Raw genomic sequence first — 25,588 nt, forward strand, 5'->3', positions numbered from 1 at the left:
GCGTCGTGTGTGGAAGGATCGCTCCGGCAGATCCAACGTCGAGGGGGTCACCAGTAAAGCGCGGCGTTACGCGCGCTGCTTGCGAGCAAGGAGGAAGCGGACAAGCGGTAACTTCTAAGCGTCTTTATTTCAGGAGCTCACTGTAACACTGGCGCGCTCCGGGCTGCGTGCCCGGTGTATCTCATGAGGCCACGCCTACCCCCCGGGCGTGGCCACCGCCCACTTGGTGCGCGGTAGGTGGTGTCACCACGCCAGTGGGCTTTTGTGTCCGCCACAGCATGATATTTCAAAAAATTGTGCACGACTAATGACAAAACTTGGTGGATGAGTTGGTTAGGCAACAATAACAAGCCAATTAGATTTTGGGTCAGGTCCGGAACCATATCTGACCTATCAGAGTTCAGAGGGATACAAAACGTAAACTGTTTACCCTGGCCGAGGTATGCTCTCTAGTTTATAAGTGCCATTCTAGTTTATAAATGTTGTAGTCCAAACTTTATAGACGTATCACATTGTAATTTACAGCACTGTATATACTTTATAGAGGATATAACATTCTAATTACTACATGCGGTAAAATGTGTTTTGTGGCCCCGCCCCCATCAGGCTGATTGACAGTCGTTGTCCCGCCCACCCCTCTTGGCACTTAATTGCCCAATTTGTAAATATGCAGTTCCACCTACTTTTCATGGAATCCTTTCAAGTTAAGAAAAATGTTGAGGTGTCATTGAAATTCCCACTGTGAAATGCAGTAGATTACCTTGAACTGAGCACTGAGCTGAGATGTGAACTTGAACTGAGAAGTACTGAGCTTAACCCAATGTTGATTTACCATCTGAAAAGAAGAATTACAAACGGGATATTTTTGTTCTGTAAATTTTGTAGTTCAGCGATGCTGTCCAAACGTTTAACTATTTGTGTGCTGCTGTCACAGATTTGTCACAAGATGAAAATTCATTTTTTATTCTGAAAACGACCAAAAAAATGTAATTTTTTAATGAAAAATTTAGACGCAGCACCCAAAGTGTTAATGAGTGTTATTTGATGTGAAATCCTCCAAAGATGATTGATTGGTAGGTACTTTCATAGGTTTAAAAGTTTGTATCTTGATAGGTTTTCTTTTTTTAGGAATTGTGTGTCATTCCTGCATAGGAAGTCTTCCGACTTCCCGATATATCGTCAATTAAATTTTTCATTTCATCAGAATGTCATCAGATTTCAAATTGGTGACTATTTATGCGACAATATAAAATTGATGAAAATGACAAAAAACATAATCATCTTCTTCACATCCACTTCAAAATAATTTTCCCAGAAAATGTCCCACCCACTTTTCAATAGCGATCAACACCCCTGGGCCTTAGGCTTCATGCCTCACCTTCAGGCCGCTTCGGACAAATTAAGCCCAGGTTTATTAACACAGTAGTATCGTTTCAGTAGTATCGTTTTCAGAATAATAATAATAACAATAACAAGAACAGATACATTCAAAGTACACCGCCCCCTTGCCAAATTAATAAATCAAAAATAGCCTTTGCAGCCAAATCACCTGGTCATTGTCATGTCCAAATATCAGCTTCCTAACTCAAAAAGTGCCTTAGTTAATGGTCAGAAGAGAAAGAATATGTAGTTAATTAAATAAGTACTTACAACAACATGCATTTTAAGGCCATTTTCCCTGCTAGAGCGGGGGTTAGCCTTGCAGTCCCCATGACAATCCTCTCCATTTTGCCCTATTTTCTGCATCTCTCCTTGTTAACCCCCTTGCCCGCATTTCTTCTTCCACCATCTTTAGCCAAGTCTTTCTTGGTCTTCCCCGTCTTCTACTTCCTTCTACATTCATTTCCATCACTCTTCTCAACCAGTCACTTTCATCCTTCCTCAACACATGACCAAACCATCTCAACCTGTTCCTCTTCACAGCGTCAATCACAGGCTCTATTCCCAAGTACTTAATTAAGTACTTAAATAAGTACTTAATTAATCGCCAATAATTAAATAACTCCTCAATTAACTGATTAATCAAAAAACCAAAAATACGGTTTTTGACAAAGGACTTACTCACTATTGTGCCGAAATTTCAGCTTCCTAGCTCAAAGGATGGCTGAGATATCGCCCAGACAAACAAACAAGAAAACAAGAAAGAAAACAAGTACAGATACATTCAAAGTACACCGCCCCCATGCCAAATAATTAAATATCCTACAGCGCGGCATTGCCGGGGCGCCTCCGGCGCCCGGCAATACCGCAGTGCAGCTCATAGGGGCTGCATTGGGAGGGAGAGGTGTACACTAATTCATTGATTAATTGTATAATTAAAATAAATAAAAGATTATTACAAAATATTTTCTTAATTGGCTAATATCAAAACTAAACCACTAGTGCTTCATCCGAAGATGTATCTTTTATAAATTTAATTATATAAGTCATTAATAAAAAATTAAATAATTGATTGATTAATCAATAAATAATTGATCGATTAATCAATAAATAATTAATCGATTAAATGATTAATCAATGAATCAAAAATATCCTTGATAGCGACATCACTTGGTCACTGTCATGTCCAAATATTAGCTTCCCAGCTCAAAAGATGCCTGTGATATTGGCCAAATGAGAAAGAAAATAAATAAATGATTAATAATGAAAATAAATAAATAATAATCTTTAAAAAATTAAATTATTAATCAATTCGGTCACAGAACACATAAACCACCACCATTTCATCAGAATCTGTACGTGCAAATAATTTTTTTTTTAGTAATTAATCGAATAATTAAATAATTTATCGATTAATTTATGAATCAATAAATCAAAAATATCCTTGATAGCCACATCACTTGGTCACTCATGTCCAAATATTAGGTTCCGAACTCAAAAGGTGCCTGAGATATTGGCCAAATGAGAAAGAAAATAAATAAATGATTAATAATGAAAATAAATAAATAATAATCATAAAAAAATTAAATTATTAATCAATTCGGTCATAGAACACATAAACCACCACCATTTCATCAGAACCTGTAAATTATAAAAAAAGTATTTTAGTCATTAATCAAATAATTAATCGATTAATTGATTAATTACTTAATTAATAAATCAAAAATAGCCTTTGCAGCCAAATCACCTGGTCAATGGCATGTCCAAATATCAGCTTCCTAACTCAAAAGGTGCCTGAGTTAATGGTCATAAGAGAAAGGAAATTTGATTAATTAAATAAGTACTTAATTAATCGCTAATAATTAAATAACTCCTCAATTAATTGATTAATCAAAAAACAAAAAATTCCTTTTTTGAAAAAGGACTTCTTTTTTTTTCTTTTTTGTATACTGAATCGAGGCTCGTGAAAGAGCTGACATTTACTTCACAAACAAATCAACCAGACAAACAAAATACATGAAAAGAGGGAGCGGAAGACAAGAGAATGGGAAGCACACAAACACTTGAGAGCACACAACATTTAAGAGCAGGGAGATGTGTGGGAGATGTGTGGGAGGGAGAGGGCTTGGGGGGAGGAGGCGTGAGAAGGGGGGGGGGGGTGGGAGAAGTATAAAACACAAGGACACCAAGGACTTCCAGGACAGAAGTTGGTATTTCAAAAAGTGGAATTGGGGTGAAATTATCGGGGATAGAAAAGATCAAGGTTTTGGATGGGGGAAGATAAGAGATGGTGGTGAACAGCTGTTTTAAAGACCTGGAGGGTGGAGTGGGATTGAAGAGAGTGAGGGAGTTTGTTCCAGAGGCGAGATAAAAGAGGAATGAAGGAGTGAAGGTGAGCAGAGAGTCTTGATTTTGGCAGTTTAACCATAAGAGTGTTGCAGGCAGATCTTGTGCGACCTGTAGGAATATTTGTGGGACAGAGCCCAGAGAGAGCTGGGGGGGCAAGGCCAGAAAGGAGTCTGTAGAAGACGGAAAGACCACCAACCTGTCTGCGGTGAGTGAGTGAGAGGCCCTTGGAGTTAGCTTCATCGCGGGAGATTCCAATGATTCTGAATGCTTTGCTTTCAACAGCGTGAAGACGAGCTAGGTGTGAGGCAGGAGCACCAGCCCAGAGGGGAGAGCAGTATTCCATTGAGCTGCGAATGAAAGCCTTGTACGTGGTGAGGAGCTCAGGTGTGCCAAGGAAGGACTTCGCACGACGGAGGATGCCCAGTCGGCGACTGGCTTTGGAGGCCAGATTTGAAATGTGGTTTTCCCAGGAAAGATCATGGCAGATAGTGAGACCCGAAAGTTTGAGTGACAGAACTTCTTGGAGAGGATTATTCAGAAAGTAGATGGGAGGGTTGTCCAGTCGGTCTTTTCGGAGAGACATCGTAAGAGTGTGAGATTTGTCAGGATTGAAAGACATGTTCCACTTGTTTGCCCAGTCTGTGATTTTGTCCAGGTCTGCAGAGAGTGAGGAGGCTGCAGACTGCCGATCTGAGGGATGAAGAATGGAGCGACAGAGAGTAGAGTCATCAGCAAAGCGATAGAGAGGATTTTCAAGAGAGTCGGAGAGATCATTGATGAAGACCAGAAAAAGCACAGGGCCCAGAACACTGCCTTGGGGAACTCCAGCCTGAACAGGAAGAGATGAGAGAAACCCATTTAGGGCCACACGTTGACTACGACTAGAGAGGAAGTCCGCCAGCCATGCGTGGAGATTTCCATGGATACCAACAGAGGAGAGTTTGGTGAGCAGAGCGGGGTGCCAGACCGTATCGAAGGCACGTGATATGTCAAGGGAGACAGCTCTAATTTCCTGTTTGGCATTGAGGACCTCCATCCATTGCTGAGAAAGCAGTAGCAGCATGTCCAGAGTAGAGTGACCAGGTCTGAAACCAAATTGATGATCAGAGATCAAGATATTGGAGAAGAGGAAAGATTTCATATCTGAAGCAATGATGGATTCCATGACTTTACTGATAATTGAGAGAAGGCTGATTGGTCTGTAGTTGCTGGGATCTGTTGCTGGGATCTGATTGGTCTGTAGATCTGGGATCTGTTTTTGCACCTTTTTTGTGCAAAGCGGTGATGATGGCAGATTTCCAAGCAGATGGCAGATGACCTTGAGCAAAAGAGAGTGTGAAGAGAACAGAGAGAGGGAGTGAAAGAGTGGAAGAACAAGATTTTAGGACCCGTGGGCTGATGCCGTCAGGTCCAGTTGCAGAATCAGAGTCGAGGGTTGACAGAAACTTTTCCACCTTGTCAGGAGGAAAGGACACAGAGTCCAGGAGCAGCTGGGTACGACTGGGTACGGTGGGTACAGAGAGGGATGGGTTTGGGACACAAGATTTAGAGGCAAACACAGAGTTGAGGCATTCAGCTTTTTCACATGCGGAGTCAGCCGTGTGGCCGTTTGAGGTGAGGGAGGGGATGGAGGGGGAACAAACGCCAGAAACAGATTTGACCAGACGCCACCAGGATTTGGAAGAGGGAGACAGATAAGAGAGTTCTGTCCTGAGAACGGAGAGATATTGTTTCCTGGCTCTCCTGAGGGTGGACACACACTTGTTTCGGGCTTTGTGAAAGGAAATGAGATTTCCTTCCGTTGGATTTGCTTTCCAGGAGACGAAAGCAAGTTGTTTCTGGGCAATAGCCTCACCACAAGATTCCGTGTACCATGGACGGGCGGAAGGGTATGACAACTGAAGACGAGTTGGGATAAATCTGAGCATGAGAGAGCAGTTTACTTTGGAAGAATTCCCAGGATGAGTTGATGTCAGAGGCGGTAGAGATGGGAGACCAGTCCAGATGATTGATGGCTGCTTGAAGACCATGCCAGTTGGCCTGAGTGAAATGCCAGACTCGTCGACGCTGAGGAGGCTCTCTGAGAATGGTCAGAGAGATGTCCACTTTAACAAGCACATGATTAGATGAGCCGATTGGAGCAGAAGAAGAGCAGCAGACATTTTCAGGGAAGTTAGTCATAACCAAGTCCAGAAGAGAAGATGCTCCGTTGATTGAGATCCAGGTCGGGAAATTGACAGATTGTGTCAGTCCCAGTGAGTCACAGAAGTCCTTTGCTGAAGAGCCATGGCTGGTGAGAGAGGTACCCACACCCAGCCAACTGGCATGGTGACAATTGAAATCACCACATATGAGGAAGAGAGAGGGGATGGGTAGATAGAAGTTGGTCCATGTTATCAGACAGCGAGATGTAGATCGAGTCATCACTGTTTGGTGGACGGTACAACACACATATGAACAAAAGGTGGGAGCGAAGGGGAAGCCGTAGCCAAAGGTATTCCTGGGGGTGAGGTGGAGAGAGGGCAGTGCAGGGCGAGTGAGGAAGAGAGTTTTTTTATAAAGATAGCAACCCCCCCTCCAGGACGAGGCTCAGGTCTATCATACCGGTGGAGGGAGTAACCTGGGAGAGATACCAAGGAATCAGAGACATCATGAAGGAGGAAAGTTTCTGTTAAGCAGATCACGTCTGGTTTGTCAGAAGCAACCTGTATGGAGAGATCAGTCAAGTTTGAGCGAAGGCCCTGGATGTTTGAGGTCCATACTGTTAAAGAAGAGGAAGGGGGAGCATCGGATACAGAACGGGGGTGGGGGGGGTGGAGGGGTAGGGTAAGATGTGGAAGAGGAGGAAGAGGTAGGGAGAGCTGTTGAAGGTGTGTCAGAGATTTCAGAATAGCTTGGAGAAATGGAAGGATGGGGCGGACAAAAGGTTTGATGGTGATTGGGTGAGGCACAGTGAGGTGTTATTTGAGGAGGGGGAGAGTGAGGCAGAAGGTTGAGGGAGATGAAGGTGAGAGTTGGAAGGGGGAAGAAGCGGGGAGGACGCTTTGAGGAGGAGGGGTGAGAGGGGAGTCTAGGAGGGGAGGAGTGAGGGAGGGTCTCAGAGGGGAGGGGTGTGGGGGGAGTTTAGGAGGGAAGGGGCAAGGGGGGAGATCTGAAAGGGATGGGTGATGGGGAAGATTTGGAGGGGAGGGGCAAGGGGGAAGATTTGAAAGGGATGGGTGATGGGGAAGATTTGGAGGGGAGGGGTGAGATTGGATTTTGAAAAATGTACGATTAATGGGAAACGAACATTTCTTGCAAAATGAGTTTCTTGCGACCTTCGAGTCAAAAATACGTTTGAGGACGCTGAAGGATGGGTGGAGTTCTGGAGAGTTTAGGGAATGAATGAAAGAGGCACTGTAGCTGTAAGAGATGGAATTTTTTTTTGGAATGAATAGATTTGGTGAGCAAGTCGAAAGCATCCTTTTATAGAACAAGAAGAAAAAGGTGTTATAAAATATGACAGAATACCATTCTTCAGGGGAAAGATGAAACATTTTTTGATGACGTGAACACGTGATCACGTGTTCACGTGATCTTGCTCACTATTGTGTAGTGAGCTCATTAGACTTGCTCACTATTGTGCCGAAATTTCAGCTTCCTAGCTCAAAGGATGGCTGAGATATCACCCGGACAAACAAGAAAACAAACAAACAAGAAAACAAACAAGAAAACAAACAAGAAAACAAACAAACAACCAGAGTGAAAACTGAGTACTCCCTTTCAGCGTGCGTCACTGCCGAGCCACCTTCGGTGCCCAGCAATGACGTTTTGCAATGCCTGGAGATGGCAAAGGAAAAGTGCGGTGGACAACAAGTACAGATACATTCAAAGAACACCGCTCCCATGCCAAATAATTAAATATCCTACAGCGCGGCATTGCCGGGGCGCCTCCGGCGCCCGGCAATACCACAGTGCAGCTCATAGAAGCTGCATTGGGAGGGAGAGGTGTACACTAATTGATTGATTAATTGTATAATTAAAATCAATAAAAGACTATCACAAAATATTTTTAAAATCAATTGGCTAATAGCCTAACTAAACCACCAGTGCTTCAGCCGAAGATGTATCTTTTAGAAATTTAATGAAATAAGTCATTAATAAAAAATTAAATAATGAATTGATTAATCAATAAATAATTAATCAATTAATCAATAAATAATTAATCAATAAATCAAAAATATCCTTGATAATTAAATATCCGACAGCGCGGCATTGCCGGGGCGCCTCCGGCACCAGGAAATACCACAGTGCAGCTCATGGAGGCTGCATTGGGAGGGAGAGGTGTACACTAATTGATTGATTAATTGTATAATTAAAATCAATAAAAGATTATCACAAAATATTTTCTTAATCAATTGGCTAATAGCATAACTAAACCACTAGTGCTTCATCCGAAGATGTATCTTTTAGAAATTTAATTAAATAAGTCATTAATAAAAAATTATATTTAATTAATTAAATTTTATTTATTTATTTTCATTATTAATCATTTCTTTATTTTCTTTCTCATCTGGGAAATATCCAGGCACCTTTTGAGCTTGGAAGCTAATATTTAGACATGACAGTGACCAAGTGATGTGGCTGTCAAGGATATTTTTGATTTATTGATTAATCATTTAATCGATTCATTATTTATTGATTAATTGATTAATTATTTATTGATTAATCAATTATTTAATTTTTTATTAATGACTTATTTAATTAAATTTCTAAACGATACATCTTCGGATGAAGCACTAGTGGTTTAGTTATGCTATTAGCAGTAGCGGACTGGGTCTTAAAACCGGCCCGGGCATCCTTCACCTAGGTCGGCCCATTATTCATTTATATGTTGCTTATCTGAGAAAATAGACGAAATGCTTGAAAAGAAAAAAAACTAAATAAAATCCACTAAAAATTACATTTATTTTCAGTAACACGAGCACATGTCATGTCTGAGAGAGTAGGTGCCTGCGCAGTTCGCTGCTTCTGGCAGCCACACCATCAATGATATCCTTAGTTTCAAGTTTGGCCAGAATCCCTTTTTCCACAGACATCAACATGAACGCCTCAAGATGTTCTTGTGTCATTGTACTTCGCAGACGGCTTTTGATTCTCTTCAAACAGAGAAAGATCGTTCACATGCCACTTGTGACACAGGCAGCGTTAGCAGCAGCTTGTAGGCAAGCCCAATGCTCTTGTAGGCATCAGTCAAGAGGTTCAACTTGAGGAGCACCTTGTAGCAGCAGAGAGGACAGGCTTTACATGACTTACATGTACTTGACAGAGTCTTCCTGTCCTGTTCAGACTCACTGTCCTCCTGCACTGTATAAGCATCTGCTACCGATTGTTTCAGTGTTGACCATTGTTCTCCAAGGCTTCGCAGTTCCTTTCGTAGTTGTTCCACAGTGACACAATCATCAAATCTCAGCAAATGTTTATGCAGCTCTTCCATAGCTTCCGATGGCACTTGATCAAAGTTCCTTGGGTGAAGAAGTGAGAGATCAGCATGCAATGTTGATGTTGCTGATCTGTCAAACCGCTGCTCAATGCTGCTCACAATAGTGTCCACTATTCGGTTGGACCAATTTACACAATAGTGTCCAATTTAGCATCGTAAGTCAGTTCGCGACATTGTTATCAATACTAGATTAGTAGTCAGTAGACCTATCTAAACTTACTAGGCCTGTCGGCTCAAAATCCTTTTAACTGTTGACTTGGTAGTTTTTACAATGAAGGAAACACGTTTCGGGAGTACATACGACATAGCGATTGTGAATGTAACAGCTCTGAGGCGTCTTTCGCTTCGCATCACAGTGATGACGAGCACCAACATGGCGGCTGTAATATTAAAATCTGGCTTCAAACCCCTTCACAGCCCAAAACCTTCAACCAGACATATTAACACGCTCCTCCCCCTTCATTCCCGTTCTTCAAAGCAAAGCGGTAAAAATTGTTGTATTGTGGCGGACACGAAAGCCCACTGGCGTGGTGACATCATTCTGCGCACCAAGTAGGCGGCGGCCACGCCCGAGGGGTAGGCGTGGCCTCAGGATATACACCGGGCGCGCAGCCCAAAGCACGCCAGTGCTACAGTGAGCTCTTTGAATAAAGACTCTTAAACTCAGCGCGTTGTCCGCTTCCTTCTTGTTGTGCAAGCAAGCGCGCGTAGCACCGCGCTTCAGTATCGCCATTATATATTAAGACTTAAGAGCAACGGTACCCGCCCTAAGGGCGGGGCTTCAATTGGGGGACGCGATTTATTTTAACATCCATCCGTTAAATATCACACGCAAATCATCAAAATCTAAACAGTATTTTTACAATTTCAATTTTAAAAACCACATCATTGTTCATATCGGTAAATATTATTCCATCGTGTTTCAAATCGTGATTAGTCATATCAACTGTACGCTTTTTTTTAGGAAAAAGAATTGAATGATTTTGTACGGTACCTCTTCTTCAGCTTAGAACTTCAGGATAGACGACATTGCTGATAAAAGTTCCTTTTCTCTCTTTGAAATTCTTGGCAAACATTTTTATATTGTCACTGTTGCCAACGCGACGCCATGGCATTATTCATACAATCATTCATTCATTCATTCATTTAATGATCACTAGCTGAGGTACCTGGCTTCGCCCGGGTTGAATAAGAATAATACAAATATATGATGAAAAGAACATGTATATTTTAGAGCAATATCACAGTACATTTCCTACATGACGTTTTGTCAATTTTCAATTTCTCAAAACCTCTTGGTATACAACATTTCTGGTTTTCTTACTTGGTGCCAAGACATAAAGATTGCTTGGTTTTCCAACCCTCGAGCAGCCCACGTACAGCTGGCCATGGGAAGTACCCGGCATTGCCGGGCGGGGGAAGGGAGGAGAGGAGGAAGGGGAGGGGAGGGGAACGGGGGAGGCGGGGAGGAGAGGGTGGGGAGGGGAGAAGAGGGGGGCAGGGGAGAAGAGGGGGGAGGGGAGAAGAGGGGGGGAGGGGAAAAGAGGAGGGAGGGGGAGGAGAGGGGAGAAGAGGAGGGAGGGGAGGAGGAGGGTGGAGGGGGGTAGGTGGGAGGGGGAGGGGAGGGAGAGGGGGAGGGGGAGGGGAGGGAGAGGGGAAGGGGGAGGGGGAGTGGAGGGGGAGGGGGAGGGGGAGTGGAGGGGGAGGGGGGAGGGGGAGGTGAGGGGGAGGGGGAGGTGAGGGGGAGGGGGGAGGTGAGGGGGAGGGGGGAGGTGAGGGGCGGGGGAGGGGGAAGTGAGGGGGAGGGGGAGGGGGAGGGGGAGGTGAGGGGAGGGGGGAGGGGGAGGTGAGGGGAGGGGGATGGGGAAGGGGAGGGGAGGGGAGGGGGAGGGGGGCTTCGCCCGGGTTGAATAAGAATAATACAAATACATGATGAAAAGAACATGTATATTTTAGAGCAATATCACAGTACATTTCCTCCATGACGTTTTGTCAATTTTCAATTTCTCAAAACCTCTTGGTATACATTTCTGGTTTTCTTACTTGGTGCCAAGACATAAAGATTGCTTGGTTTTCCAACCCTCGAGCAGCCCACGTACAGCTGGCCATGGGAAGTACCCGGCATTGCCGGGCGGGGGAAGGTAGGGGAGGAGGATGGGGAGGGGAGGGGAACGGGGGAGGAGGGGAGGAGAGGGTGGGGAGGGGAGAAGAGGAGGGGAGGGGAGAAGAGGGGGGGAGGGGAGAAAAGGAGGAAGGGGGAGGAGAGGGGAGAAGAGGAGGGAGGGGAGAAGAGGAGGGAGGGGGGAAGGGAGGGGAGGAGGAAGGGGAGGGGGGGGAACGGGAGGGGAGGGGAATGGGGGGGAGGGGAGGAGAGGGTGGGGGGAGGGGAGGAGAGGGTGGGGGGGGAGGAGAGGAGAGGGTGGGGGGAGGGGAGGAGAGGGTGGGGGGAGGGGAGGAGAGGGTGGGGGGGAGTGGAGGAGAGGGTGGGGGAGGGGAGAAGAGGGGGGAGGGGAGAAGAGGGGGGGAGGGGAGAAGAGGGGGGAGGGGAGAAGAGGGGGGGAGGGGAGAAGAGGGGGGGAGGGGAGAAGAGGGGGGGAGGGGAGAAAAGGAGGAAGGGGGAGGAGAGGGGAGAAGAGGAGGGAGGGGGGAAGGGAGGGGAGGAGGAAGGGGAAGGGAGGTGAAGGGGAGGGGAAGGGGAAGGGAGGTGAAGGGGAGGGGAAGGGGAGGGGAACGGGAGGAGAGGGGAGGGGAATGGGGGGGAGGGGAGGAGAGGGTGGGGGGGAGGGGAGGAGAGGGTGGGGGGAGGGGAGGAGAGGGTGGGGGGAGTGGAGGAGAGGGTGGGGGGGATGATAGGGTGGGGGGCAGGAGGGGGTGGGGGGAGGGGAGGAGAGGGTGGGGGGAGGGGAGGAGAGGGTGGGGGGAGGGGAGGAGAGGGTGGGGGGGAGGGGAGGAGAGGGTGGGGGAGGGGAGGAGTGGGGGGGGAGGGGAGGAGTGGGGGGGGAGGGTAGGAGTGGGGGGGGGAGAAGAGGGGGGAAGGGAGAAGAGGGGGGAGGGGAGAAGAGGAGGGAGGGGAGAAGAGGAGGGAGGGGAGAAGAGGAGGGAGGGGGAGGAGGAGAGGGGAGAAGAGGAGGGAGGGGAGGAGGCGAGGGGAGAGGGGAGGGGGAGAGGGGAGGGGGGAGGGGTGGGGGGTGGGGGGGAGGGGGAGAGGGGAACGGCTAGCTTGGCAAGCGATTGCAGGATTTTTACTTTTATTTTTACCTCAATGAGGGCTATATATATAGTCCGTGCTTGGAGCCTTCAAGATCAACATAAAGTTTTTTTATGAAAAATAATGCAGATGTATAACAATCCACCAATGCAAGTTCAGAAATGAATGCAGATCCTTTACTTTGCGATACAAACGCAATTCCCGCCATTTCCACTCACGATAAAGGCCTCCAGCGTGATCGCGCCTCTTCTTCGAGTTCTTCCTCCTTCAACTTCGTCTCACTTCTTTCACTCAAAATGCACGAAATTCTGCCGCATGAAATTATGTATGGGCCTCGTCGGGGGGATATAAGGTAGATAAGGAAGGCGTTGTAACAGAAGAATCAAAATAAACGTATAAGAACAAAAGGAAATTGGAGCTATTCTGGACCCACAGCCAAACCCGACAAAGCATTGCAATGCACCCCGAACGTCCGGCGCCGCCACAAACTACACCATGGAATTGCAGCTGGCGCGGTTTTTAAAACCATTGATATTAAAATAAAACGTAGCCTAAAACCACCGGGATTTTATGCTGATTCCGAATCTGTGTCCAAAACTTTTCTCCGATGTGTAGTTCTTGAGTTTTAAGCGGACATCCAGACAGACACACACATACACACACAGACAGACACTCCTCCTTTATATATATAGAGATTAAACATTATTCTTGCGTTTATTAAATGTTCATTAAACATTAAACGTTCATTAAACATTAAAGGTTCATTAAACGATTACGAAAATAAAAACGAAAAGCATTACGAAATTACGTTCACACCGTCACATCAGACACGACCGCGAACACAAAAGTCACAAACATTACGTTACGTAATTCAAACCGTGAACACATCGAATATCGGAGAGCCCATTGCGCAAACGATTTGTTTTCTCTGGTACCTGTTACTGGGCGGGTACCGTTTCAGATAAACCGGTAAAATGCCTCCCAAACGGAAATCTTCATCAACGAAAACGTCCAAGGAAGCTGTTGCAAGAAAGAAGGCTCGCCTAGACGATGACTATCGGAGGCAGGAACAGGTACGTGACACAGCTGCACACCAGTCTTGGAGGCAGTCCGAGGAATACAGATCTGGTGAACAAGATCATGACACAGATGCACACCAGTCTCGGAGGCAGTCCGAGGAATACAGATCTGGTGAACATTCAACAAGGACGTGACACAGCTGCACACCAGTCTCGGAGGCAGTCCAAGAATTACAGATCTGGTGAACAAGGACGTGACACAGCTGCACACCAGTCTCGGAGGCAGTCCGAGGAATACAGATCTGGTGAACAAGGACGTGACACAGCTGCACACCAGTCTCGGAGGAATCCCCAGGAATACAGATCTGGTGAACAAGGACGTGACACAGCTGCACACCAGTCTCGGAGGCAGTCCGAGGAATACAGATCTGGTGAACAAGGACGTGACACAGCTGCACACCAGTCTCGGAGGCAGCCCCAGGAATACAGATCTGGTGAACAAGGACGTAACACAGCTGCACACCAGTCTCGGAGGCAGTCCGAGGAATACAGATCTGGTGAACAAGATCATGACACAGCTGCACACCAGTCTCGGAGGCAGTCCGAGGAATACAGATCTGGTGAACAAGATCATGACACAGCTGCACACCAGTCTCGGAGGCAGTCCGAGGAATACAGATCTGGTGAACATTCAACAAGGACGTGACACAGCTGCACACCAGTCTCGGAGGCAGTCCAAGAATTACAGATCTGGTGAACAAGGACGTGACACAGCTGCACACCAGTCTCGGAGGCAGTCCGAGGAATACAGATCTAGTGAACAAGGACGTGACACAGCTGCACACCAGTCTCGGAGGCAGCCCCAGGAATACAGATCTGGTGAACAAGGACGTGACACAGCTGCACACCAGTCTCGGAGGCAGTCCCAGGAATACAGATCTGATGAACAAGATCGTGACACAGCTGCACACCAGCCTCGGAGGCAGTCCCAGGAATACAGATCTGGTGAACAAGATCGTGACACAGCTGCACACCAGTCTCGGAGGCAGTCCCTGGAATACAGATCTGGTGAACAAGATCGTGACAGCTGCACACCAGTCTCGGAGGCAGTCCCTGGAATACAGATCTGGTGAACAAGATCGTGACAGCTGCACACCAGTCTCGGAGGCAGTCCGAGGAATACAGATCTGGTGAATAAGGACGTGACACAGCTGCACACCAGTCTAGGAGGCAGTCCGAGGAATACAGATCTGGTGAATAAGGACGTAACACAGCTGCACACCAGTCTCAGAGGCAGTCCAAGGAATACAGATCTGATGAACAAGGACGTGACACAGCTGCACACCAGTCTCAGAGGCAGTCCGAGGAATGCAGATCTGATGAACAAGGACGTGACACAGCTGCACACCAGTCTCGGAGGCAGTCCCAGGAATACAGATCTGGTGAACAAGATAGTGACACAGCTGCACACCAGTCTCGGAGGCAGTCCCAGGAATACAGATCTGGTGAACAAGATCGTGACAGCTGCACACCAGTCTCGGAGGCAGTCCGAGGAATACAGATCCGATGAACAAGGACGTGACACAGCTGCACACCAGTCTCAGAGGCAGTCCGAGGAATACAGATCTGGTGAACAAGGACGTGACACAGCTGCACACCAGTCTCGGAGGCAGTCCGAGGAATACAGATCTGGTGAACAAGGACGTGACACAGCTGCACACCAGCCTCAGAGTCAGTCCGAGGAATGCAGATCTGATGAACAAGGACGTGACACAGCTGCACACCAGTCTCGGAGGCAGTCCCAGGAATACAGATCTGGTGAACAAGATCGTGACACAGCTGCACACCAGTCTCGGAGGCAGTCCCAGGAATACAGATCTGGTGAACAAGATCGTGACAGCTGCACACCAGTCTCGGAGGCAGTCCGAGGAATACAGATCTGGTGAACAAGGACGTGACACAGCTGCACACCAGTCTCGGAGGCAGTCCGAGGAATACAGATCTGGTGAACAAGATCATGACACAGATGCACACCAGTCTCGGAGGCAGTCCGAGGAATACAGATCTGGTGAACAAGATCATGACACAGCTGCACACCAGTCTCGGAGGCAGTCCGAGGAATACAGATCTGGTGAACATTCAACAAGGACGTGACACAGCTGCACACCAGTCTCGGAGGCAGTCCAAGAATTACAGATCTGGTGAACAAGGACGTGACACAGCTGCACACCAGTCTCGGAGGCAGTCCGAGGAATACAGATCTGGTGAACAAGGACGTGACACAGCTGCACACCAGTCTCGGAGGAATCCCCAGGAATACAGATCTGGTGAACAAGGACGTGACACAGCTGCACACCAGTCTCGGAGGCAGTCCGAGGAATACAGATCTGGTGAACAAGGACGTGACACAGCTGCACACCAGTCTCGGAGGCAGCCCCAGGAATACAGATCTGGTGAACAAGGCCGTAACACAGCTGCACACCAGTCTCGGAGGCAGTCCGAGGAATACAGATCTGGTGAACAAGATCATGACACAGCTGCACACCAGTCTCGGAGGCAGTCCGAGGAATACAGATCTGGTGAACAAGATCATGACACAGCTGCACACCAGTCTCGGAGGCAGTCCGAGGAATACAGATCTGGTGAACATTCAACAAGGACGTGACACAGCTGCACACCAGTCTCGGAGGCAGTCCAAGAATTACAGATCTGGTGAACAAGGACGTGACACAGCTGCACACCAGTCTCGGAGGCAGTCCGAGGAATACAGATCTAGTGAACAAGGACGTGACACAGCTGTACACCAGTCTCGGAGGCAGCCCCAGGAATACAGATCTGGTGAACAAGGATGTGACACAGCTGCACACCAGTCTCGGAGGCAGTCCCAGGAATACAGATCTGATGAACAAGATCGTGACACAGCTGCACACCAGCCTCGGAGGCAGTCCCAGGAATACAGATCTGGTGAACAAGATCGTGACACAGCTGCACACCAGTCTCGGAGGCAGTCCCTGGAATACAGATCTGGTGAACAAGATCGTGACAGCTGCACACCAGTCTCGGAGGCAGTCCCTGGAATACAGATCTGGTGAACAAGATCGTGACAGCTGCACACCAGTCTCGGAGGCAGTCCGAGGAATACAGATCTGGTGAATAAGGACGTGACACAGCTGCACACCAGTCTCGGAGGCAGTCCGCGGAATACAGATCTGGTGAATAAGGACGTAACACAGCTGCACACCAGTCTCAGAGGCAGTCCAAGGAATACAGATCTGATGAACAAGGACGTGACACAGCTGCACACCAGTCTCAGAGGCAGTCCGAGGAATGCAGATCTGATGAACAAGGACGTGAAACAGCTGCACACCAGTCTCGGAGGCAGTCCCAGGAATACAGATCTGGTGAACAAGATCGTGACACAGCTGCACACCAGTCTCGGAGGCAGTCCCAGGAATACAGATCTGGTGAACAAGATCGTGACAGCTGCACACCAGTCTCGGAGGCAGTCCGAGGAATACAGATCCGATGAACAAGGACGTGACACAGCTGCACACCAGTCTCAGAGGCAGTCCGAGGAATACAGATCTGGTGAACAAGGACGTGACACAGCTGCACACCAGTCTCGGAGGCAGTCCGAGGAATACAGATCTGGTGAACAAGGACGTGACACAGCTGCACACCAGCCTCAGAGTCAGTCCGAGGAATGCAGATCTGATGAACAAGGACGTGACACAGCTGCACACCAGTCTCGGAGGCAGTCCCAGGAATACAGATCTGGTGAACAAGATCGTGACACAGCTGCACACCAGTCTCGGAGGCAGTCCCAGGAATACAGATCTGGTGAACAAGATCGTGACAGCTGCACACCAGTCTCGGAGGCAGTCCGAGGAATACAGATCTGGTGAACAAGGACGTGACACAGCTGCACACCAGTCTCGGAGGCAGTCCCAGGTATACAGATCTGGTGAACAAGGACGTGACACAGCTGCACACCAGTCTCGGAGGCAGTCCCAGGAATACAGATCTGGTGAACAAGATCGTAACACAGCTGCACACCAGTCTCGGAGGCAGTCCGAGGAATACAGATCTGGTGAACAAGGACGTAACACAGCTGCACACCAGTCTCGGAGGCAGTCCAAGAATTACAGATCTGGTGAACAAGGACGTGACACAGCTGCACACCAGTCTCGGAGGCAGTCCAATAATTACAGATCTGGTGAACAAGGACGTAACACAGCTGCACACCAGTCTCGGAGGCAGTCCAAGAATTACAGATCTGGTGAACAAGGACGTGGCACAGGTGCACACCAGTCTCGGAGGCAGTCCCAGGAATACAGATCTGGTGAACAAGATCGTAACACAGCTGCACACCAGTCTCGGAGGCAGTCCGAGGAATACAGATCTGGTGAACAAGGACGTGACACAGCTGCACACCAGTCTCGGAGGCAGTCCCAGGAATACAGATCTGGTGAACAAGGACGTGACACAGCTGCACACCAGTCTCGGAGGCAGTCCGAGGAATACAGATCTGGTGAACAAGGACGTGACACAGCTGCACACCAGTCTCGGAGGCAGTCCGAGGAATACAGATCTGGTGAACAAGGACGTGACACAGCTGCACACCAGTCTCGGAGGCAGTCCCAGGAATACAGATCTGGTGAACAAGATCGTAACACAGCTGCACACCAGTCTCGGAGGCAGTCCGAGGAATACAGATCTGGTGAACAAGGACGTGACACAGCTGCACACCAGTCTCGGAGGCAGTCCCAGGAATACAGATCTGGTGAACAAGATCGTAACACAGCTGCACACCAGTCTCGGAGGCAGTCCCAGGAATACAGATCTGGTGAACAAGGACGTGACACAGCTGCACACCAGTCTCGGAGCACAGTGGTGTGGATTTTATTGAAATTCTAACGATACTGTTTATATTTTGATGATTTGCGTGTGATATGATTTAACGGATGTTTATATAAATCGTGTAAAATAAAAAAAGCCTTCAATTTCTGATATTTTGCCTTTTCATTGGGACCTACCGTTGCTAGTAATTATAATGCCCTTTTGACCGTTTGATTTTTAGCGGGGAATCCCCGGGGATGGAGGCAGAAGTTTTCCGTGACAATTTTTTTTTTCAGCAGTTTTTTTATCCAGCCCAACGGCCCATTTTTTACCCAGCGGTCCCAGCCCACCGGGCATTGCCCAAATGCCCTATGGCCAGTCCGCCCATGTGATCACCTCTTGCGACACACAGGGAATTACCAGTAAGCTTTGGTGACCCAAGAAGGGTGGTTTCAGGCTGAGTCAACCCCCCTGGTGTTAATTCAGCGATCAACGGGGATTCAAACCCAGGATCCTAGGATCCCAAGCCAGCACGCTAACCGTTTCTGGATGCGAATAGGAGCATACTGATTCTACATCGTTAGATGGTTGGGCTATGGCACAATATCAACTAGAACGCCACTCAGTAGAGCGCATACTCCCGCCATGGGTCAAGTTGGAATAGTACGATTTCACAAGAGTTTGAGGGAGTAGTTCAGTGACAACACAAGACAGACACTGCACAGATATATATTTGGAATATATAGAAGATAATGTTGTATGACCTAAAAAAACAAGGCAATTTTACTTAGCCTACATCATCTCTTCTAGACTTGGTTATGACTATGGCCTAGCGCCAACTTACATTTTCGGATTCAGCGTTCAATTCTATATAAGTGAGTGTATTTTGAGGCACGTGTGACTTCAAATAAAATTGTAAGCCAGGAAAACGTTCGTTTCATTCCTTAGGGATACAACATGTAAAACTGGCCCAAACGTCAAAATAAAACTCGCTCATTTTAAGTCGTACAAGCTAATGCGACCACTCATTCTTCTGGGAAGAATCCTGTGCACATGCTGGTCACAATTATAACTCACCTAAGTCTTTATAAGTTCATCAAATACTGACACCGCGATTGACATTCGCTGAGGTAAATGTTGATATCTCTTCTGAGGTTTAAAAAAAACAAAAACAAAAAAAAACCCTTTTAAAGCATTATACGTATCAAGCGATACATTTTATGAAACGGGTAAACCGAATACACATTTTGGTGGTTTTAAAATGACAGAATATGTCTTTATTAGACAGGAAAAAAAAGAACCTTGAAGACCTCGCAAACCACTTGATGTAACCCTTGCTAAGAAACTGCTTCGTCAGTGCATGATGCCATGTGTCACTTGCACTGTGTAACCCTTGCACTGTGTCAGAGCATGATGCCATGCATATCTTAATTGATTGTTTCATTTGGAGTTTAAAAAGGTGTAGGACTTGGTGATTGAATCATAAAAGACTTGTGGTTGGAGAATGTGCAGGTCAAAACATGTGGTGCTGCCCAAATTGTCTGAATCGTCATAGTGGTTTGGGATGAGCGGTCTGAATTCAGAGTTTAGGTGGTGAATTGGTCGACCGACCTGCAGGTTACTTGGATTCAAACTTTGTGATATTTTTTATTTTAAACACTTCATGGTGTATTGGGATTTTTAGACACGAATAAATTGAGTTTGCAGGAAAATCTTGGTGACATTGCAAGTGACTTACAGATACGCGCAACTGGTTTGGAAAGGCAGGTGACTGGAGGTATTACGACAGGTGAGAACAGGTGAATCACACCACTGCTGACTGCTTACAGGCACACCACTGCTTACAGGTAAAGCACCACTGATGTACATATGCATAGCATAGCTGTCCGAAATTTGCATAGCTGTCCGAACCCGAGGATAGGGAGTTGAAACACATCTTGATGAAAGTCTTGTTACAATGGAAGTCTGTTTTACCACATGTTTCGAAAGAAAATATATGAAGATTTGAAATAACATTTGCATTCCAAGGTAATTATCCTGACAACGAAAGGCATGTTGTCAAACATCACCAGAGAGCAAAATTCCTGCCTGCCATTGATCGGTCTTTATTCCTCGATTAATGATAAATGTACTCACCATCTCCAAAATCCTTAACAGCATGTTTCAAATCAATATTTGAAGAATTTAAAACTTGTTGCAGAGTTTTAAAACACCTCAGGTGGAGGTGAAACACCACGGCATTTTGAAAATCATACAACATATTAAAAAAAAACACGACCCAATTAACAGAGGACAATGAAACATTATTTTCCATCTTGCGCACTGCACTGTAAAAAACAAACGCTGGTGTTATGGCTGTTGCTGAGACTCATTGGGCTGACACAATCTGTCAATTTCCCAACCCGGATCTCAGTCAACGGTACATCATCTCTTCTAGACTTGGTTATGACCAACTTCCCTGCAAATGTCTGCTGTTCTTCTTCTGCTCCAATCGGTTTATCTGACCATATTCTTGTTAAAGTGATTCTTGTGATTAATTGAGTGATTAAATGTGATTAATTAAGTGATTAAAGTGATTAAAGTGACCATATTCTTAAAATTGAGTACCAGTTCAATGGTAATTCCCTGTTTGTCGTTAAAGGCGGCAAAAAGGGTTGGCGTCAGGAAGGGCATCCGGCCGTAAAACATTGCTTCAAAAAGGGGACCAAAAAACAACAACAACCACGGTTCCCGAAAAAGGCCAACCCCCGCTTTGCGGGGAAAAATGGCCTCTAAAGGTGGTTTTTTTTTATTTATTCTTGTTAAAGTGGACATCTCGCTGGCCATCCTCGGAGAGCCTCCCCAGGCCGACTAACACGGTCTTCAAGCAGCCATCAAACATCTGGACTGGTCTCCCATCTCTACTGTCTCTGACAACTCATCCTGGGAATTCTTCCAAAGGAATTTGCTCTCTCTCATGCACAGATTTATCCCATCTCGTCTTCAGTTGTCATACCCTTCCTCCCGTCCATGGTACACGGAATCCTGTGGTGAGGCAGTTGCCCTGAGACAACTTGCCTTTGCCTCATGGAAGGCAAATCCAACGGAAGGAAATCTCCGTTCCTTTCACAAAGCTCGGAACATGTGTGTGTCTACCATCAGGAGAGCCGGGAAATAATATCTCTCTACTCTCAAGACTGAACTCTCAAACCTGTCTCCCTCCTCCAAATCCTGGTGGCGTCTGGTCAAATCTATGTCTAGTGTTTGTTCCCACTCCATTCCCTCCCTTACATCAAACAGCTACACAGCTGACACCACACGTGAAAAAGCCAAATGCCTCAACTTTGTGTTTGCCTGAAAATCTTGTGTTCCTTCAATGTACCCACCTTACCCAGTCGAACTCAGCTGCTCCTGGAACCCAGCTGCTCCTGGACTCTGTGTCCTTCTCTCCTGACAAGGTGGAGAAGTTTCTGTCAAACCTCGACTCTGATTCTGCAACTGGACCAGACGGCATCAGACCACGGGTCCGAAAATCCTGCTCTTCCGCTCTTTCTCAACCTCTCTCTGTTCTCTTCACCCTCTCTTTTGCTCAAGGTCATCTGCACTCTGCTTGGAAATCAGCCAACATTCCCGCTTTACACAAAGAAGGTGCAAAAATAGACCCTTGCAACTACAGACCAATGAGCCTGCTCCCATTCATCAGCAAGGTCATGGAATCCATCATTGCTTCTGATATTAAATCCTTCCTCTTCTCCAATGACTTGATCTCTGATGATTAATTTGGATTCAGACCAGGCCACTCCACCACGGACATCCTGCTGCTGCTGTCTCAACAATGGATAGAGGTCCTCAACGCCAAACAAGAAATCAGAGCCATCTCCCTTGACCTATCTCGTGCCTTCAATATGGTCTGGCATCCCAATATGCCCACCAAATTCTCCTCTTATGGTATCCATGGAAACCTCCACACTAGACTCGTGGATTTCCTCTCCTGTGGATTTGGATTTGGATTCGTGGATTTGGATTGGATTTCCTGACTCGAGGATTTGGATTTCCTCTCCTGTCGAAGTCAACGTGTGGCACTAAATGGAATTCTCTCCTCTCCTTTTCCTGTCCAGGCTGGAGTTCCTCAATTCATTGCTCTGGGTCCTGTGCTTTTTCTAATCTTTATTAATGATCTCTCTTACTCTCTGGAAAATCCTCTTTATATTTTTGCTGATGACTCCACCCTCTGCCGCTCCATATCTCATCCCTCAGATCGGCAGGCAGCAGCCTCTGAAGACCTTGATAAAATCAAGCAGGTCAAACACATGGTACATGTCTTTCAATCCTGACAAATCTCACACTCTTACTATGTCTCTCCGAAAAGATCGACTGGACAACCCTCCCATCTACTTTCTCAACAATCCTCTCCATGAAGTTCTGTCGCTCAAGCTTTTGGGTCTCACCATCTGCCATGATCTTTCTTGGGAAAACCACATTTCCAAGCTGGCCTCCAAAGCCAGTCGCCGACTGGGCATCCTCCGTCGTGCGAAGTCCTTCCTAGGCACACCTGAGCTCCTCACCACATACAAGGCTTTCATCCGCAGCTCAATGGAATACTGTTCTGCCCTATGGGCTGGTGCTCCTGCCTCACACCTGGCTCGGCTTCACGCTGTTGAATCCAAAGCTTTCAGAATCATTGGAATCTCCCGCGATGAAGCTATCTCTGAGGGCCTTTCACTCACTCACCGCAGGCAGGTAGGTGGTCTTTCTGTCTTCTACCGACTCCTCTCCGGCCTTGCTCCCCCAGCTCTCTCTGTGCTCTGTCCCCCAAATATTCCTACAGGTCGCACAAGATCTGCCAGCAACCCTCTGATGGTTAAACTGCCGAAATCTCGGCTCTCTGCTCACCTTCACTCTTTCATTCCTCTTTTCTCCCGCATCTAGAACAAACTCCCACACTCACTTCAATCACACTCCTCCCTCCAGGTCTTCAAAACAGCTGTTCACCACCATCTCTTATCTTCCCCCATCCAAAATCTTGATCTTTTCTACCCCCACTAATTCACCCCAGATCCACCTTGTTTGAAATTCCAACTTCTTTCCTGGAAGTCTTGGCAGTGTCCATATGTTTTATACCTCTCCCACCCCCCCCCCCCTTCCCATGCCTTCCCCCCAAAGCCCTCTCCCTCCCACAGTTCTCTCGATGTCTCCATGTCTCTCGGTCCCTGCTCTCAAATGTTGTGTTTGTGTCCTCCCCCCTCTCTCCCCATCTCGTCTACCGCTCCCGATGTTATTTGTTTTGTGTGTCTGTTTGTCTTTTCTGTGTGATTAATGTTCGCTCTTTCACGAGCCTCGATCTTGTATACAAAAAAATAAAAAAATAAAAAAATAAACTCCACTCATTCGTTCCTCATATCTCCCGCCTGTGGAACAGACTTTCCCCGTCTCTTCAGTCCCATTCTTCACTCCAGCACTTCAAGACAGCTGTTCACCACTACCTCAGGTCATCCCCCATTCATACTTATGAACTCTTCAACCCCAACTGATCCCATTCCAAAGCATTCCAAAGCATATTTTTCCCCCTCTCCGTCACTTATTTTCGTTTGTTCTGTTGTCGGTAATTTGTTCCTTTTCTGTGTCTTCCCTGCTTTCCCCTTCCTCTTATTGCTGTGTTTCCCCCTTTTTATTTTGTTCCCTTCCTTCCTGCTGTCGGTCATCAATGAGCCACGATCATGCATCAAAAAAAATAAACGAAAGCGCATACCTTTGCGAGGCTGAACAGTTTACGTTTTGTATCCCACTGATAGGCCAAATCTGGATTCGGACCTGAACCAAACTCTAATCGGCTTGTTCATCTCACTTACCCAACTCGTCCACCAAGTTTCGTCATAACTCATCCACAACTTTTGACATATATATCATTTTTAGCCCTGTCTCTCAATGGTGAGGAGTCACTGAAAAAAATTCTATTATAATTATAAAATTATATTTAAAAATTAAAAAAGATATTCAGCTCACAAACAAACAGGAGCGAATACATAACCTCCATCCACCTTAGGTGGTGGACATAACAAATAATCATCTTGATAATATTTCACGAAATTAAATTAGAAAGACATATGTCTGAAAGACTATTCCTCTTCATGAGACCCAGTAGTATTCTCCTTATTTCATTGACTTCTTAAAATGTGTTTCTGTCTTCTACCGACTCCTCTCCGGCCTTGCTCCCCCTGCTCTCTCTGTGCTCTGTCCCCCAAATATTCCTACAGGTCGCACAAGATCTGCCAGCAACCCTCTTATGGTTAACCTGCCAAAATCTAGGCTCTCTGCTCACCTTCACTCTTTCATTCCCCTTTTCTCCCGCCTCTGGAACAAACTCCCCCACTCCCTTCAATCCCACTCCTCCCTCCATGTCTTTAAAATAGCTGTTAACCACCATCTCTTATCTTCCCCCATCCAAAACCTTGATCTTTTCTACCCCCGCTTATTCACCCCAGATACACTTTTTCGAAATTCCAACTTCTTTCCTGGAAGTCCTTGCAGTGTCCATATGTTTTATACCTCTCCCACCTCCCCCCAAGCCCTCTCCCTCCCACAGTTCTCTCGATGTCCCTGCTCTCAAATATTGTGTTTGTGTCCTTCCCCCTCTCTCCCCATTCTTGTCAACCGCTCCCCTTATTTTGTGTTTTATGTGTCGGTTTGTGTCGGTTTGACTTTTTGTGTGATTAATGTTAGCTCTTTCACGAGCCTCGATCTTGCATACCAAAAAAAGAAAAAAAAATGTGAACAGAAACTCAGATGCACAAATACTTTGATCTCCTGCCTCTGGAACAAACTCCCCCACTCCCTTCAATCAGGTTCTAAAATCCTGCTGTGCCACTCTTTAACACCCTCTCTCAATTCTCTTCACCGGGTCTTTTGCTCAAGGTCACCTGCCATCTGCTTGGAAATCAGCCAACATTACCGCTTTACATAATCAGCAAGGTCATGGAATCGATCATCGCTTCTGACATCAAATCCTTCCTCTTCTCCAATGGCTTGATCTCGGATCATCAATTTCGATTCAGACCAGGTCATTCTACTCTGGACATGCTGCTTCTGCTGTCTCAACAATTGATGGAGGTCCTCAATGCCAAACAAGAAATCAGAGCTGTCTCCCTTGACATATCTCGTGCCTTCGATAAGGTCTGGCACCCCGCCCTGCTCACCAAACTCTCCTCATATGGTATCCATGGAAATCTCCACGCATGGCTTGCAGACTTCCTTTCCCGTCGCAGTCAACGTGAGGCCCTGAATGGAATTCTCTCATCTCCCCTTCCTGTTCATGCTGGAGTTCCTCAAGGCAGT

General features: G+C 46.8%; 1 protein-coding gene across 1 annotated transcript in view; it reads right to left on the minus strand.

Annotated features, from left to right (window-relative positions):
- Window positions 1-19,630: 19,630 nt before the first annotated feature.
- The window catches only part of LOC137430739 (tetraspanin-9-like), a 32,400-nt gene continuing 26,442 nt past the window's right edge, over window positions 19,631-25,588 (minus strand). The window contains exon 5 of the mRNA XM_068121515.2: window positions 19,631-19,675. Coding sequence (XP_067977616.2) covers window positions 19,631-19,675 — 45 coding nt within the window. The remainder of the gene's footprint in view (window positions 19,676-25,588) is intronic.

This window comes from Myxine glutinosa, chromosome 7 (genome assembly GCF_964187855.1).
Source record: "Myxine glutinosa chromosome 7, kmMyxGlut1.1, whole genome shotgun sequence".
NCBI lineage: Eukaryota > Metazoa > Chordata > Myxini > Myxiniformes > Myxinidae > Myxine > Myxine glutinosa.